At 37.2% G+C, this 14000-nt stretch overlaps 1 protein-coding gene across 5 annotated transcripts in view; it reads right to left on the bottom strand.

Annotated features, from left to right (window-relative positions):
* LOC120771075 overlaps positions 1–14000 on the bottom strand; it is a 48935-nt gene that overhangs the window by 6388 nt on the left and 28547 nt on the right. For 4 of the 5 annotated variants that reach the window (XM_040098890.1, XM_040098889.1, XM_040098892.1 and 1 more), the window contains exons 2-4: positions 4924–5043; positions 4347–4731; positions 1296–3171 (exon numbers count right to left, since the gene is read on the bottom strand). In XM_040098890.1, the coding sequence (XP_039954824.1) occupies positions 1296–3171; positions 4347–4731; positions 4924–5027 (2365 nt within the window). In that variant the 5' untranslated portion in view covers positions 5028–5043. Of the gene's footprint in view, positions 1–1295; positions 3172–4346; positions 4732–4923; positions 5044–14000 lie in introns of those variants that run through there. The other variant, XM_040098894.1, reaches the window with a different exon arrangement.

Here is a 14000-nt window from a genome sequence, read left to right as displayed (position 1 = left end):
CTTCTATAAATAAGTCATAAAGGGTCCTGGTTTCAAAAATCTTAATTTTTGAAGACAGTTACTGACGTTATGAGTATAAAATTCGTGCAGCATATGTGTCAGAGTAACGAGCTTTTACAAACAACCGGTTAAAATTCATTAAGTTAGTGGGGACTACTTTGAATTATAGATATCGCTTGCGCTTTCTCTAATTTGTATCTGAAGAACTAGTCTCTTTATACTCTCGCAACAAAGTTGCTAAGGAGAGTATTATAGTTTTGTTCACATAACGGTTGTTTGTAAGTCCTAAAACTAAAAGAGTCAGATATAGGGTTATACTATATACCAAAGTGATCAGGGTGACGAGTAGAGTTGAAATCCGGATGTCTGTCTGTCCGTCCGTCCGAGATATCATGATGAAACTTGGTACACGTATTCCTTGGCTCCATAAGAAGGTTAAGTTCGAAGATGGGCAAAATCAGCCCACTGCCACGCCCACAAAATGGCGGAAACCGAAAACCTATAAAGTGTCATAACTAAAGATATTAAAGTGAAATTTGGCACAAAGGATCGCATTAGGAGGGGCATATTTGGAAGTAATTTTTTTGGAAAAGTGGGCGTGGCCCCGCCCCTACTAAGTTTTTTGTACATATCTCGGAAACTACTATAGCTATGTCAACCAAACTCTATAAAGTCGTTTCCTTCAGGCATTTCCATATGCAGTTCAAAAATGGAAGAAATCGGATAATAACCACGCCCACCTCCCATACAATGGTTATGTTGAAAATCACTAAAAGTGCGTTAACCGACTAACAAAAAACATCAGAAACACTAAATTTTACGGAAGAAATGGCAGAAGGAATCTGCACCCAGGCTTTTATTAAGAATTGAAAATGGGCGTGGCGTCGCTCACTTATGGACCAAAAACCATATCCCAGGAACTACTACACCGATTTCAATGAAATTCGGTGTATAATATTTTCTTAACACCCTGATGACGTGTACGAAATGTGGGCGAAATCGGTTCACAACCACGCCTTCTTCCAATATAACGCTATTTTGAATTCCATCTGATGCCTTCTCTGTATAATATATACATTAGGAACCAATGATGATAGCGGAATAAAACTTTACACAAATACGGTATTTGATTATCACTTTCTCATGCGAGAGTATAAAATGTTCGGTGACACCCGAACTTAGCCCTTCCTTACTTGTTAATAGACCCTTTATTCGACTGACTAATATCTCAGGTTAAGATCTTAGTTTGGATCTGTTCAATGGTATTTTACGTTTTATCAAAATGGTTTACTTACCGCCGCACAACCTTTTTACAGAGAGCGAGGGCAATAAAGGAGCTTCCATTTGCTTTGTATTGTAACTTGGGCTGGAAGTTTGACTGAAACTATCACTGGAAATATTGGAATCCTGGCGGCAGCTGTATTTGTTTCGTGGAGGTGGTAGCACAGGATTTCCCATTCCACTGGATGTAAGCGCAGCGAATCGTGATCCATTTAAATTAAAAGCATCCACTGAATCCGGATTCCGAACACCCATACCCATTCCCATACCCATACCCCCACCCATACCGCTCTTATTGATGCGTGCAGCATTCTGAAGCAGCGGTACATCCATAAGATTTTTTGAGTTATAACCAGGACTAGAAGTGACGGAAAAACTATCACTGGACAAATTGGAGTCTTGCCGTTGATGTAGTTTTGGGTAAACGATAGGGGGAGGTTTATTTTTACCAAGCTTATTCCGAACGCTTAGTGCTGTCGATGGTTTCGACGCGGACGATGTTGCTTCAATTTGCGTACCATTATTGATATTATGATCGAAACTAATTTGACCACGCGTTGGCGGTATCGGCGGTACTGGACGTTTTGGCTGTTGATAAACATTGGCTGCGTTGTGTGTAAGCGGTGAAATGGCATTATTCGATGTAGTGGCCGAACCTGACAGCAGAGAACCCGTAGAAGTACCCGAACCAGCAGACACCGTCGAGGAGGTGGACGTGGAAGCCGATACCGTGGAGGCAGCGTTACTACTACCCACACTACCACTGCCGCTGCCACAACCGCTGCTATGTAGTGACTGCTGTGAACTGTTTTTACTGCAAGGTGGCGGAATCTTTGCTACATCTGGATATTGTTTTCGTGTTGGAACTATAGGTGGTTTTTGCTGCACCAATCCATTGTTCATCTGGGTATTCGCATTCGGAGAGTGGCGACTAGGGGGCGCATTGTTATTACCAACCAAAATATTACAACCCACATGAATGCGAGTTTCATTATTATTTAAGTTATTGTAATCATTCATAGCATCGTTAAGCAATGTTCGTTCCATTTTAGAGTAATCTTTGGATACAGAGGACTCGCTCGTCTTCTCTGTTGGACAACTATCGATTGATGATTGTGTATCAACAGATGAGAAACGGCTGCGGAAGTCCGCACTAGTCGAAGAGGAGGCGAAACGTTCACTATGACCTGAACCGTAGCCAGAAGAGATGGTGATGGTAGAGTCAGCCGTACTGCTGGACGAGCGATTTGCACGTTTTACAGCGTTGCTCAAGTCCCCAGTAAAAGCTACCAATGTCTTTGCAGTAAATGCAGCGTTCAGTAACTTTCCACCTCCCGTACCTTCGGACGCAGCCTTGGTGACCTTGACAGGTGTCGATGTCAACGACTCATCAAATACAGAATTTTCCAAGCTCATCCGATCATCATCTGAAATACCGCCGGCATCCAGGCCCGAATCCACGTATAGTGGACGTGTGGCCAGGTCAACAAGCAGGGATTGACTTTGTATTTGTGCCGGATCTACGCCTACGTTTCCACTACCACCGCCCGAGTTGTAATAAACCGTATTGCTCTGTTGCTGATGTAGCCGATGGCCGGGTGAAAGGGTTTGTGTTTGCGGTGGATAAACAAAAGCGGTGCCAGCACTGATGTGTTGTTTATCTTTGGTTGGTGTTTGACTTGCGGACGTGGGCGTAGGCGAATCAATTGCTCCGTTCCAAGCGTAATTGCCACGAAATGTTCGCTTCGGGACGGGTGGCGGTGGTGTATCCGGTACAATACTTGAGTGGGCTGCTGTGTTGGGCAAGTTCATAGGTTGGTTTTTGGTGGCACTATTGGCACTGTTGGTCACCGTATTGTATGTGAAAACTTTTTTCTCTTTGCCATTCACCTGAAATCAAACGAATAAAAAGATGGACAATGATGCGTGAATGAAGAATTACATCCATACAGATCAATATGTTTACTTATGTATGTATGTATGTTGAAATGGTGATTTGTGTTAGCGCACGCATTTGAATATCTGATATTGTGTATAGCTTTATTATGTAAGTATATTAGCATTCCGTTTATTTGTATGTATTGGAGCTCAGCGTGTACCTGAAGGTGATTAATGACTTTGGAATCATTGTTGATTTGAGTTCAGGCCATTAAGTATCCTTATTAAACAAATGTTTACTTAGACCTGCATTGGGCGGAATTTGTGCAAATAAAAGTAATAAAAAAAATCTGAGAGTCAATGTTTTTATCTCGATGCTTTGTATTAAATTAGGATAACGGTAAATATTTTCGTTTTTCTGTATTAAATTGAAAATTATGTGGACGATACGGCGCGGTAATGACATTCAAATCACAGGTGTGACTAGATCAGAGTTTGGCCAGAACTGAAGTCTTAATTTCAAATCAGATTTTATTACCTTCAATCAATATCTTGTTGTGCTCATGCCATTTGGTCCGGAAATTTCATCTGGATCCTAAACTAACTAAACCCCAGTAACTATTTGAACGTCGATTCAACAAGTTGTAGGCCTACTCCTTACATTTATTGAAAGATGTGATACATATGGTTTTTCGAGATAGAATTTTATCATGAGTTTTGACTTTGCTCGCTGAGAATCGATGCTATTTTAGAATAGACGGTAGGAAAACCTAACAATGGTATGATTACCAAAAGGAGAATGCACTCATTTGAGGCAGGTTCTCAGAATGACAAACTCTCAAAAAAAACGATTATTCATCTTAAAATAATTATCACTCGGTGGATCGTGAGTTCAAATATGTTGTATATTTTTTACATATATGTATAAAGTTTGTAGACTCTGTTCTATTTTTTACCAGGAATAATGTTGCATGCGTCGTTTAATTGCGCCAAATATGTCTGTGACTGTGTAGGTGGTAGCAGTTGCAGAGTATGCGAAGCGTTATTGTAGTTTTTCGCATTATCATCAACTGGGTGATCAACACAGTTTGTGCGTGCGTGTAGGTGTGTGTGTGTGTGTGAGTGCGTGTTGCTGCGTGCGTGGAATGGCTTCTCTGCAATTGGCCAGTTGCATTCATTGTACTTACAAGGCTTGAAAGCGGCAATGATGACATCGATTGCATGTCCTGCATCGCCAATTGACCAGCTTTATTATGATTATAATTGTATTGCGGCAACTCGGGAATGGCAACGGTCAGCGTTGGGAGCGCGCCACCATTTGTGGTCATCGCATTTAATTGTCTTGTCTGCATTTGCATTTGTGTATGTGTTTTTAATGATTGTTGTTGTTGTTGCTGCAACGGCGACGTGTGCTTCTCCTCTAGCATTGGATAGTAGTGCGACGAGTGTCGACGCACCACCACATTGACGGTCGTCGGCAACAATGCCACCGAGTTGCATTGTTCCTGCTCTTTATCATAAAAGTCCAAGAGTGAGTTGTGCGGCAGTGCTAAGCTGGAGGCCCGTTCCGATCTATGCAAAGCATTACATTCAGGCGCGTCACAAATGTTGGTTAATGATTGTAATTTTGTTATTATTGATAATAAATGAGCGTAATTAGTGCGAGTTGATGCGAAAAATCTCACCGTTAGACATGCATATGTACAATAATGTTTTGGTAATGGCAAATAATTAAGCATAGATGCGCATATTGGGTTAACTTACCGTGAACGGTTTCGCTCTACAATGCCGCCAAAATGATTCTCGTTGACGCTCAAATGCTTCTGATTAATAGAGAGTGTGGCGCTCATGTTTTTGCAAATCGTCATCAATAATGTTTAAAATCTAAAACAAAAATATCAAGTCATATAAAAGATAATATGAAATTGTCATGTACCCGCATGCTTATTAGCAATTAAATGTGTTACAATGTGTTACAGAATGCACTTTTCGTTAAATTCATGAGCAAAGTTATTCTTCATAAAAAACTCGAAATTGAAGTGATTTTTCCAAAATCGTGTATTCGGCAACTTATTTATATAAAACAATTTATCATACACTTGTTATAAGCCTCGGTTGGAATGGCCTTCAGTGCCTTTAACGCATAACTTTTATTGGCTTTAACGGCGCATTATCGTAGTGAAATATCCATGAATATATTACAATATGAATATTCGGTTTTTTTCGGCCCACAAATCAGGTGCTTCATGTACACGCCCCAAAATGACAGTAGTATTACTTATAGACCGTTTGGCTCTGTGATATGAATTCGTGGTGAAACACACCAAAAAAACGCTTCGGTTTTTGACTGACTTTGAAGTGGTTTTTTCGACTTTGGCTCATTTTTGAAGGGCCAGTCGCTAGATTATTGCACAGTTTCGTTGTCATATTAATAAAAAATAATCATACATGAAAGGATATTTGAAAAATACGCTCTCTCAATGTTAATAGTATAACTTACATAATTGCCGATTATTATTTTTCGTACAACGTTTTATCATATAACGTATTATACTCTGTGGCAACATGAATGTTAAAACAATTGGTTTTTGTTGTAGCGGCAAAAAGCATTCCTGAAGTAATTTGGAGGAATGCTGCCGGTTTGGTAGTCCTTAGCAGGATAAATATCCGGGCTCGTTAGAATTACGTGAACCCGACTGTCGCTGGGTGGTAACAACTGGTCTCAATCATTCCCTTGTTAGAGGATACCAAGATCGCGGTGTCAGCTAGAACTTATGTAAATGTTACGGTGAATACAGGTGAACTTCTTTAACACGAATCACCATAATCCACACAATTACTTCGAGTTAGAGAGAGAGTTTGTTTACGAAATTTGACTTTTATTGCCAATTTAAGAGTTCGATTTATGGAAAACTTCAAGTTATGGAATTTCAACTGTATTGATTTTCTGATAAGGTTAATTTTAAACCCTTTTTTATAAGAATTTCTCGAAGAAAATGTTTCCATGGTCATATAAAATTGCTTATAACTTTCTCTTAACAATTTAAAGTTTCTTTAGTTCGATTCACTTGAATCAAATTTACAGTCATAGAAATTCTTAGCTAGTTGCATTGGTTATTTGGTAAGAATTTTAAATCAAGAGCTTAAAATTTATGATTTTAGTAAGCTACAATTTCTGTTTCATTACTTTAAAAAAATAATTTATTTTATATTTATCGAACTTTTATATTACTGAGAAATATAACCAAACATACACAAGCTCCTTATAACGGCTGCTTAATAATATATATAACTCAGATATGGACATGGCAGTCTGCATATAGCTTAATAACTCCAATCAAGCTTTCAACCCATTTCCTCAATCATCAGCATATTAAATTGGATTTTAAATGTAGAAAACTCTTGCAGACATCTCCATCTACTTTAAATCAATTTTCTCTAAAACACAACGAATATTCTGAAGTGTTTAAGTTATTATCGCAATAAAGCGTAATAAATTATTCCAAGAAAAGAAAAATCGGCGAGTATTTTTAATATTTTGAAAAGGCAAAAATGTATAAATAAATAACCAAGAGCGTATGTTTGTATGTATAAGTATATTTAAAGCCACATATGTTGATATAAACACACACACCTGCTTATTGTGCATTCAACTAAGTATATGTAGGTAAGTGTGTATGTGTGTGTGAATATAAGCGAGTAAATTTCAAAATAATGGTAAGCATTTAACAATAAATAACACTATTAGGAAGCCTAGAGAATGCAAATAAACAACCGTTAGAACTTAAATGGGTGAGGTGTGACCACTGTTGCATGACATTAAATGGTCACAGTGACAGGCGTTAAAATGTGCGACTACCTATGTGTACATATTCCTGAGTGTGAGAAATGGGGAACAAGTGTATGAGTATATTGAACCCCATAGAGAAATTAACTGGTTTGAAATGTACCAAGTGGCGTCTTACAATTTTATGCTATTGTTGTATATCACCGTTGATCCAAATGCTTTTTACTGCGTATATTGTTCGATTGGCGAAAAATACTTCAAACTAATTAATAAATTGATTGATTTTAGGGGCGTGATACTAGAATATTGCGACTATTTCAGTGTAAAGAACAATTAAGCTTGGTTCTAGCAGTTCTAAATTTATATTGCTTCAATTATGCCAAAACTGGAAATCACATTCCAAGTGGTGTAAGCATTGTCATTTCCGATCCAGTTCGCCTCACTCGTTAAAACGTTGAATATAAGCATCAACAGAATACTTTCTAGGATGAGATTTTCAGAATGCCGGGAATTCTATGCACACCAATACACACATGAACACAAGTTTCTATGTCCTCGCAATGCCGCTTCAACCAATACGCAGTTGGGTGAATGTGTTGGGCCTGGGACAACACGATGGCACATAACAATAGATAAATTTATTGAATCCGTGAAATTAGGGGGCAAAACGACAATGACAGCCGTGCCAACCTGCAACAACAAATTACATATTCACAATATCACTTTGGCCACGTTGTCTGAAGGTCCATCTGCAGCGTGGCATGCTTGTTGGCGCCCCGAATGCTCATGCGTGTTTGCCTATGCATGAGTGAGCGTGTGTGTCGATTGTGGCTGTAAAATACGTAGTATTTGCGCTTTCTGCGCACTAATGGATTTGATAAGCACACGGGAAGTTCATGAATTACATAACATGGCATACAAATAAGGAATACGCCTTTGCCACAATTTGTTCTGAAATGAGTGGGTATATAATTATTTTTATAGTAATGTACTTGTATGTTCTCCTCAGTGCGTAGGCAATAATAATGAAAAAGTTAACACACATCTTTTTTGTTGTTTAATATAATTATTAATTTTATTTCCAAGCCCCATGCCCAATAATTATCATAAAATCATAGGTTTAGAAACACAATTCGTTCACCAGTATCTGATTATGTATATCAATTCATTTGGACCCAATTAAAGCGAAGCAACACAATTGCTCATACGCCGTGTCACCCCTTATACAAGCACATTTTCTTCGCGCTGATTCCTATATGTTTGTACGACAATAAATATGTATGTTGATATTAAAAATTTTAAAAAGTGTAAAGAAACGTAAAATTTGGTGAATAGGTTCCCATACGAATCTGCTCAAGCAAGTAGAAATAGGGAAATTTTCAAACTCACACACCACTTGACCAATCGGAATTAAGCTTAACGAGATCTTTAAATAATCAAATCGATCCAAAATCACCACATCTCCTCGAACCTCCGAATTTGTATAAACCCCCTTTGTTAAATAAGGTATAACTTCAAAATCAAAGAAGGTATTTATTATTCGAAAGCGATTCGATTCTTCCCTAGCTTCCATATTCCGAATATGAAGCTATCCGCCATTCCTGTCTGATACTTTTATATCAATCGCTCAGGTTAACATCTAAAACATTTTGAAAAGTAAGTTCGTACTCAAATGGTGAAGTACGGCATACAACTTTGCCGCTTAACTAATAATCTTCTCAGAGTCTGCGTTAATTATAATACGAGTTTATATTGGCTTACATGCTTACTAACACAGATATTACTAATATTTAGCTTTATGTCGTAATCAAAATAGTATCGTCTTCGTTCTTAAATAATGAAGTCACTCATACGCCATGGCAACAAAAACTCTCTTAATCATAACAATAAGAAGTGCTTCGTAACGATGGCACGAGTATCAGAATGAACATACTAAATGGATTTGCGGATGCAACAGTTTTCTTAACCACACTCAGACGAAACATAATAAGCGTGTGCACTTGGTTACTGTTTAAATTTGGTTTGTCTCTGCTGCAAAAGTAAGACAGCGCATCAAGTTTCTCACACATATTTTATCAGCAGTTCGCAGTTGATTTTCGACTTGAGATATGGAAGTCTCGCCTTTGTAGCATAACTTCAAGACGTTGATAATAAGCAAGACGATTTTCCCATTTTTTTCGAGCTTCAATTAGTTTGGGACAATATTGCCGTACACTGCTTTAAAACCTGGTGATTTGTTAATAATAGTTAATATCAAATATAAAAACGCGTTATGCAAATACTATAAATATGATTGCGAGGCCAAATTCAACACATAAATGGCTTTAGCCAGCAGGCAAATATAATGATTTCCTGACAAAAGTTGTGCAATTACTTGCTGTGGTCATCAGGAATTTTTTTAATATTGTCCATATTGCTAATATTGCTAACACTGCTGGTATAGACAACCTTATGCAAAGAGGAGGAAAAAGTTGTACAAGGCTATAAAGGACATACAGAGAGCAAGATATTTGTGAAAAATCTAGTAATAATATCAAAAAACTTAGAAAAAGGTAAAAATCAAAAATAATCAAAGTATATTAAATACTTCCGGAGAGCATTACCTACAGTAATCACGCATGTTGAGTTTACAACAAACAACCTTATTTAAATAATTTAATTGCATTCGCAAGTTGCCGTTGAAGCAACACAAACGAAAATTTGTTTATCGCTTTCTAAGCAGTTCGCTGCGGTGTAGCAAACGGTGTGTCTTGAAAAATTTGCTGCTCCGACTTCGGCGAAATTGTGGACACAGCAATTCAGTGAACAGGACGACAGTTGAAAGTCAACTTCAATGGAAACAGGCTTACGTGTTTGCATACGTGTGTGTGTATGTAAGAAAACTTAGTGTCACATTAAAAAATAATAAATTGTAAGAGTTATCAAAAGTCCCTGGAACACTACATTCAAATAGGAAAGTTATGTACTGTGGGTTCATGTGTACTTGAGAGTCACCCAGTATGCCAATGTAAGTATATCGAGGTGAGGCCGTCTTGGTACACTTTTATAGAAGGTGAAAAAAGTAACTTGATGGATTCTTCACACTCTAGATACGTCACAGTTCATTATGTTCGTCCATCAATCGTTTTTGGTATTTTCAATTATCCTTCACACTCAATTGACTTTTCGAAACTTTTGAAAAAACCAGGTCCAGAAAATTTGAAACACCCATATTACATAGACATTGTCATGTAACGTAAATGCATTTTTTCAACCTCTTTTTACACCAATTAACAGGAGCTGCCTTTTGAGTACACATATTTTACCACAAGGTGACTGGGAAAACTCTTACGGATAATGGTCATATAACTGCTGAGGAATATCTTATAGAAATATCGATTGATAACACGGAATGTGTCCAAATCTATAAATATAAACATATTTTATTTAGTTATGTTAGCTACAACTATGCGAAGCTCCTTTCTTTTGATATTACCGGCAAACTGGTTCTCATTCAACGCCAAAATGTAGCACTGCCGAACTACATTTTTAGTTGGCGAATTTAAGCTTTAAGCAGCGATGTCTCTGCGGCACTTCACTTGTGTTTATTTGAAAGAAGTTAATGTGACAGGGCAGTAAAGTGAGGGAGGGGGGTGCTGGGTGAGCCCAGCTTTGTGCTCTGGAGTGTAAGTGTCGTCGCAGCGTAGCAGAAATGTTGCCAATTGAAAGCGGCAGCTCAAACATGACAAGAATTTTAAATGAAAGCTTAAGTCCATCCAAAAGTGTCTGCCAAGAATTTTTTTCTCATGCGCCCGTATCGCTCTCGTAATGCCTAGACAAACTTTCTCTCTGGTCGATTTGGTAGTCAGCAATGTTATGTGTTTCTGCCAGTTTTTCTATGTTTGTTTGCTTGCCTATTTTTTGTCTAACGGTTTGTTAAGCAGTGAGCTCATGTCCTTGCATTTATTCATTATCTACGTTTGTTTCTTTCATACACATGCATATATATGTTTATATAATACATATATCCTGCCGCACGGACCTTTCAATGCTCTGTTCATATATTTACTGCTTATATATGTATGTGTGTATGGACTGTCGAAACTTTTTCAACACGAGGACACATTTTGTACTATTTGTCCTTTTTACACAGATTACATATAGACATTCCTCATATAATTCGGGCAATTTGTTTGTCAAACAAAATTTAGTTGATGATATTCAATTGAAAATGCAAATCAAATTAGAAATACATACATACACGTCTTCAAATGTATGGGTGAATATTTCAACAACTTCAGTTTCACAGCATCCACTCGATAATATATAAGAAATGCATTCGCAGATGGTTGAGAGATGATTGCAAGGCAATCAAAAACCCCTGAGGTCTAGTGGATTTTAATCGAAAATCAAAATTTACCAACATATTTACATATATAAATATGCATAATATATGCATATTACATAAGTAGTACAAGATGATACGAAAGAAAACGAAGCTACTACACCACACCACACACACCAGTACATACATAGGTCCAATCTTATGTATAGAAGAGTGAATATGTGGAATTATTTTTCTTCACCTACTTCTTGGTCCTGTAATCCACAACGAATAACTCTGTGTCATTCACGTAGAGAGGAGTGTACGTTGCAGACCTTGCCGAGCACCGATATATACATAAGTACCCATTTGCGTGCCTAGACCTAATCAACCTATATGTAAGGTGTCGTAAAGTTTTTAAAGATTGTGTTTACAAATAATTTTTGGTTAAAACCCAGATGCACCCGACAACAGAAATAATTGCAACGAGTGAATTTTGCATTAAAAAAAATGTATCTTACCATGTAGTAAGATTATTAGTAAAACCACTCTACATAAAATTTGTTTTTATACTCTTGCTTCAAGTTGCTACTGAGTATCATAGTTTGGTCGAATTCTGAGAGTCCATCTGTCCTTGCAAGCGATTAATTGAGTTTCATGGCATCCAAAGGTAGATGGACGGAATCTGATCATTATGACGCCCACTAAATGCCATTAAGAAAAAGCATATAAAAGACTAAAAATAAGCTCCAGATTAAGGTCAAAAATCATTATCGCAGAGGAAATGGGTATCTGTAGTTTGAAATATTTTAAAAAGTATTTCAACCATAATTTCTGCAGGAAAGTTCCTCCACACCGGCTGTGAAATTGGGTTAAGTCCGATGATAACAGCGCCAACACCCCGTATAACGGTTGCTACTAAATCTACGAAACTCAATAAAAAAATTCGTCAGAAACATTCAATTTTACAACCGAGATGGTATGGAGAGCGTTCATGGGAGTCGGTATCAAAATTGGACAATAAGCGCGGTCACGCCCAGCTTTTAGTAAAATCCTATATATCAGGAACTAATGGGCTGATTTTGACAAAATCGGAAAATAGTCACGCCTTCTTTCCTTATATATAAATTCAATATTACCTTTCAGAATAAAAATCAAGCACCAATAAAGTTATGGGGTTAAAACCTTGAGTAACCAATGTCTTTGAGGTATGTCATCTTACGTCTAAAAATAGTCGAAATCAGACGTGGACATGTGGACCTCAGTGTCTACAGCTAACTTTTATTGCCAAGAATATTGGGTAGTCGAAAAAGTCTTTTCGTATTTTTTCAATAGATGTTGCAGTCGCATAACTCCGGTGCTACCAATCACATTGTGTCATACCATATAGTGTTGGAAAGGTGAGATTTTTTAGCTTCATTTAACCAAACATTGAATTCGGGGAGGTTGAAAAAAAATTTCAGCTGTTTAAAAATTAGTATGAAATTATGACTAATGACACTAATGAAATTTGTGAAGTTTACGGAGGCGATGCTGTATCAGGTCGTGTAGCACAACAATGGTTCGGTCGCTTCCGTTCTGAAAATTTAGAAATTTCAATTTACACTGATGGAATAATGTCTCTAGCGGAAAAATGGCAAAAAGTGTTCGACCAAAGTGGTACATATTTGTTTATTTATTACTAGAGGACGCGTCCACGCTTCACTGTGGCTGATACATAGATAATACTACTACTGCCATCTATATGATTTCTATTAGGTGGATTAGCGATATAGCATTTTTGTGAAGCAACTTGTGTAAGTTTACAAAAAAATAGATCATAAAGCATTTCGTGTCTTAATAAAGCATTGCTTTTTTGGGGAAAATGCTGTTGAATTTGGGCTCAGGGAAATCCACCGTTGAAAAGATATTTGATAAGCTGGAAACAGGCGAAATGAGCAAAGTTGGTGCCTCGCAAGTTCATAATCGAACAAAAACAACGAATAACTGATTCTGAGAAGTGTTTAAGTGCTAACTAATCGTAAGAAACCCGATTTTTTGCGTCGGTGTGTGACAATAGAAACATAGCTCCATCATTTGCCACTGGAGCCCAATCTACAGTCATTCTAGTGGACTGCACATGATGAACCGGTTCTCAGGCGTGGAAAGACGAAAACGGCGGCTGGAAAAGTTATGACATCAGTCTTTTGGGATGCACGTGGTATAATACATACTCAACGACTGATTACTGAGCCAGTTATAATCTATTTTACTGCGTATTTGGTTGCAGTTCTTTTCTTCTATTCCAAATATTTAGCAATTGTATTATTTTTAAGAAGACTCTGTTTAAAATTGTGGAGAGGATTACTTTGAAGGGGATGAAATTGATTTGGAAGAATAAATAAAGAATTTTCAAAATAAATACAATGTCACCTTATTTTTTGGGCACAGTAGTAAATAGATTATTATAAATATAAAAAATAAGTTGAAGTTTGATTAGAAATACGAAAGGACTTTTTCGACTACCCAATATCTGTAAAACTCTGACGTATTTACTGATATTCAGAGAGAGTTCCTAAAGTAAGTTTTCCTCAATTTTAATGGGCGTTATCGCTTACAGGGCCTGTCGAATAGAGTGCTTTTATTCTGTGCATTTTTAGATGCATATACTACATATATACATAACTATATAACAAGTACATTGGTATATGTAGATTATTTTAAGATGTTACAAAAATATAATTGTCAAATTCATAATATTTTTACATGCAA

The sequence above is a fragment of the Bactrocera tryoni genome, chromosome 3 (genome assembly GCF_016617805.1).
Source record: "Bactrocera tryoni isolate S06 chromosome 3, CSIRO_BtryS06_freeze2, whole genome shotgun sequence".
In the NCBI taxonomy this organism is placed as follows: domain Eukaryota; kingdom Metazoa; phylum Arthropoda; class Insecta; order Diptera; family Tephritidae; genus Bactrocera; species Bactrocera tryoni.
Note: the sequence above shows the minus strand (reverse complement) of the source record. Positions and strands in the feature narration are given on the sequence as shown.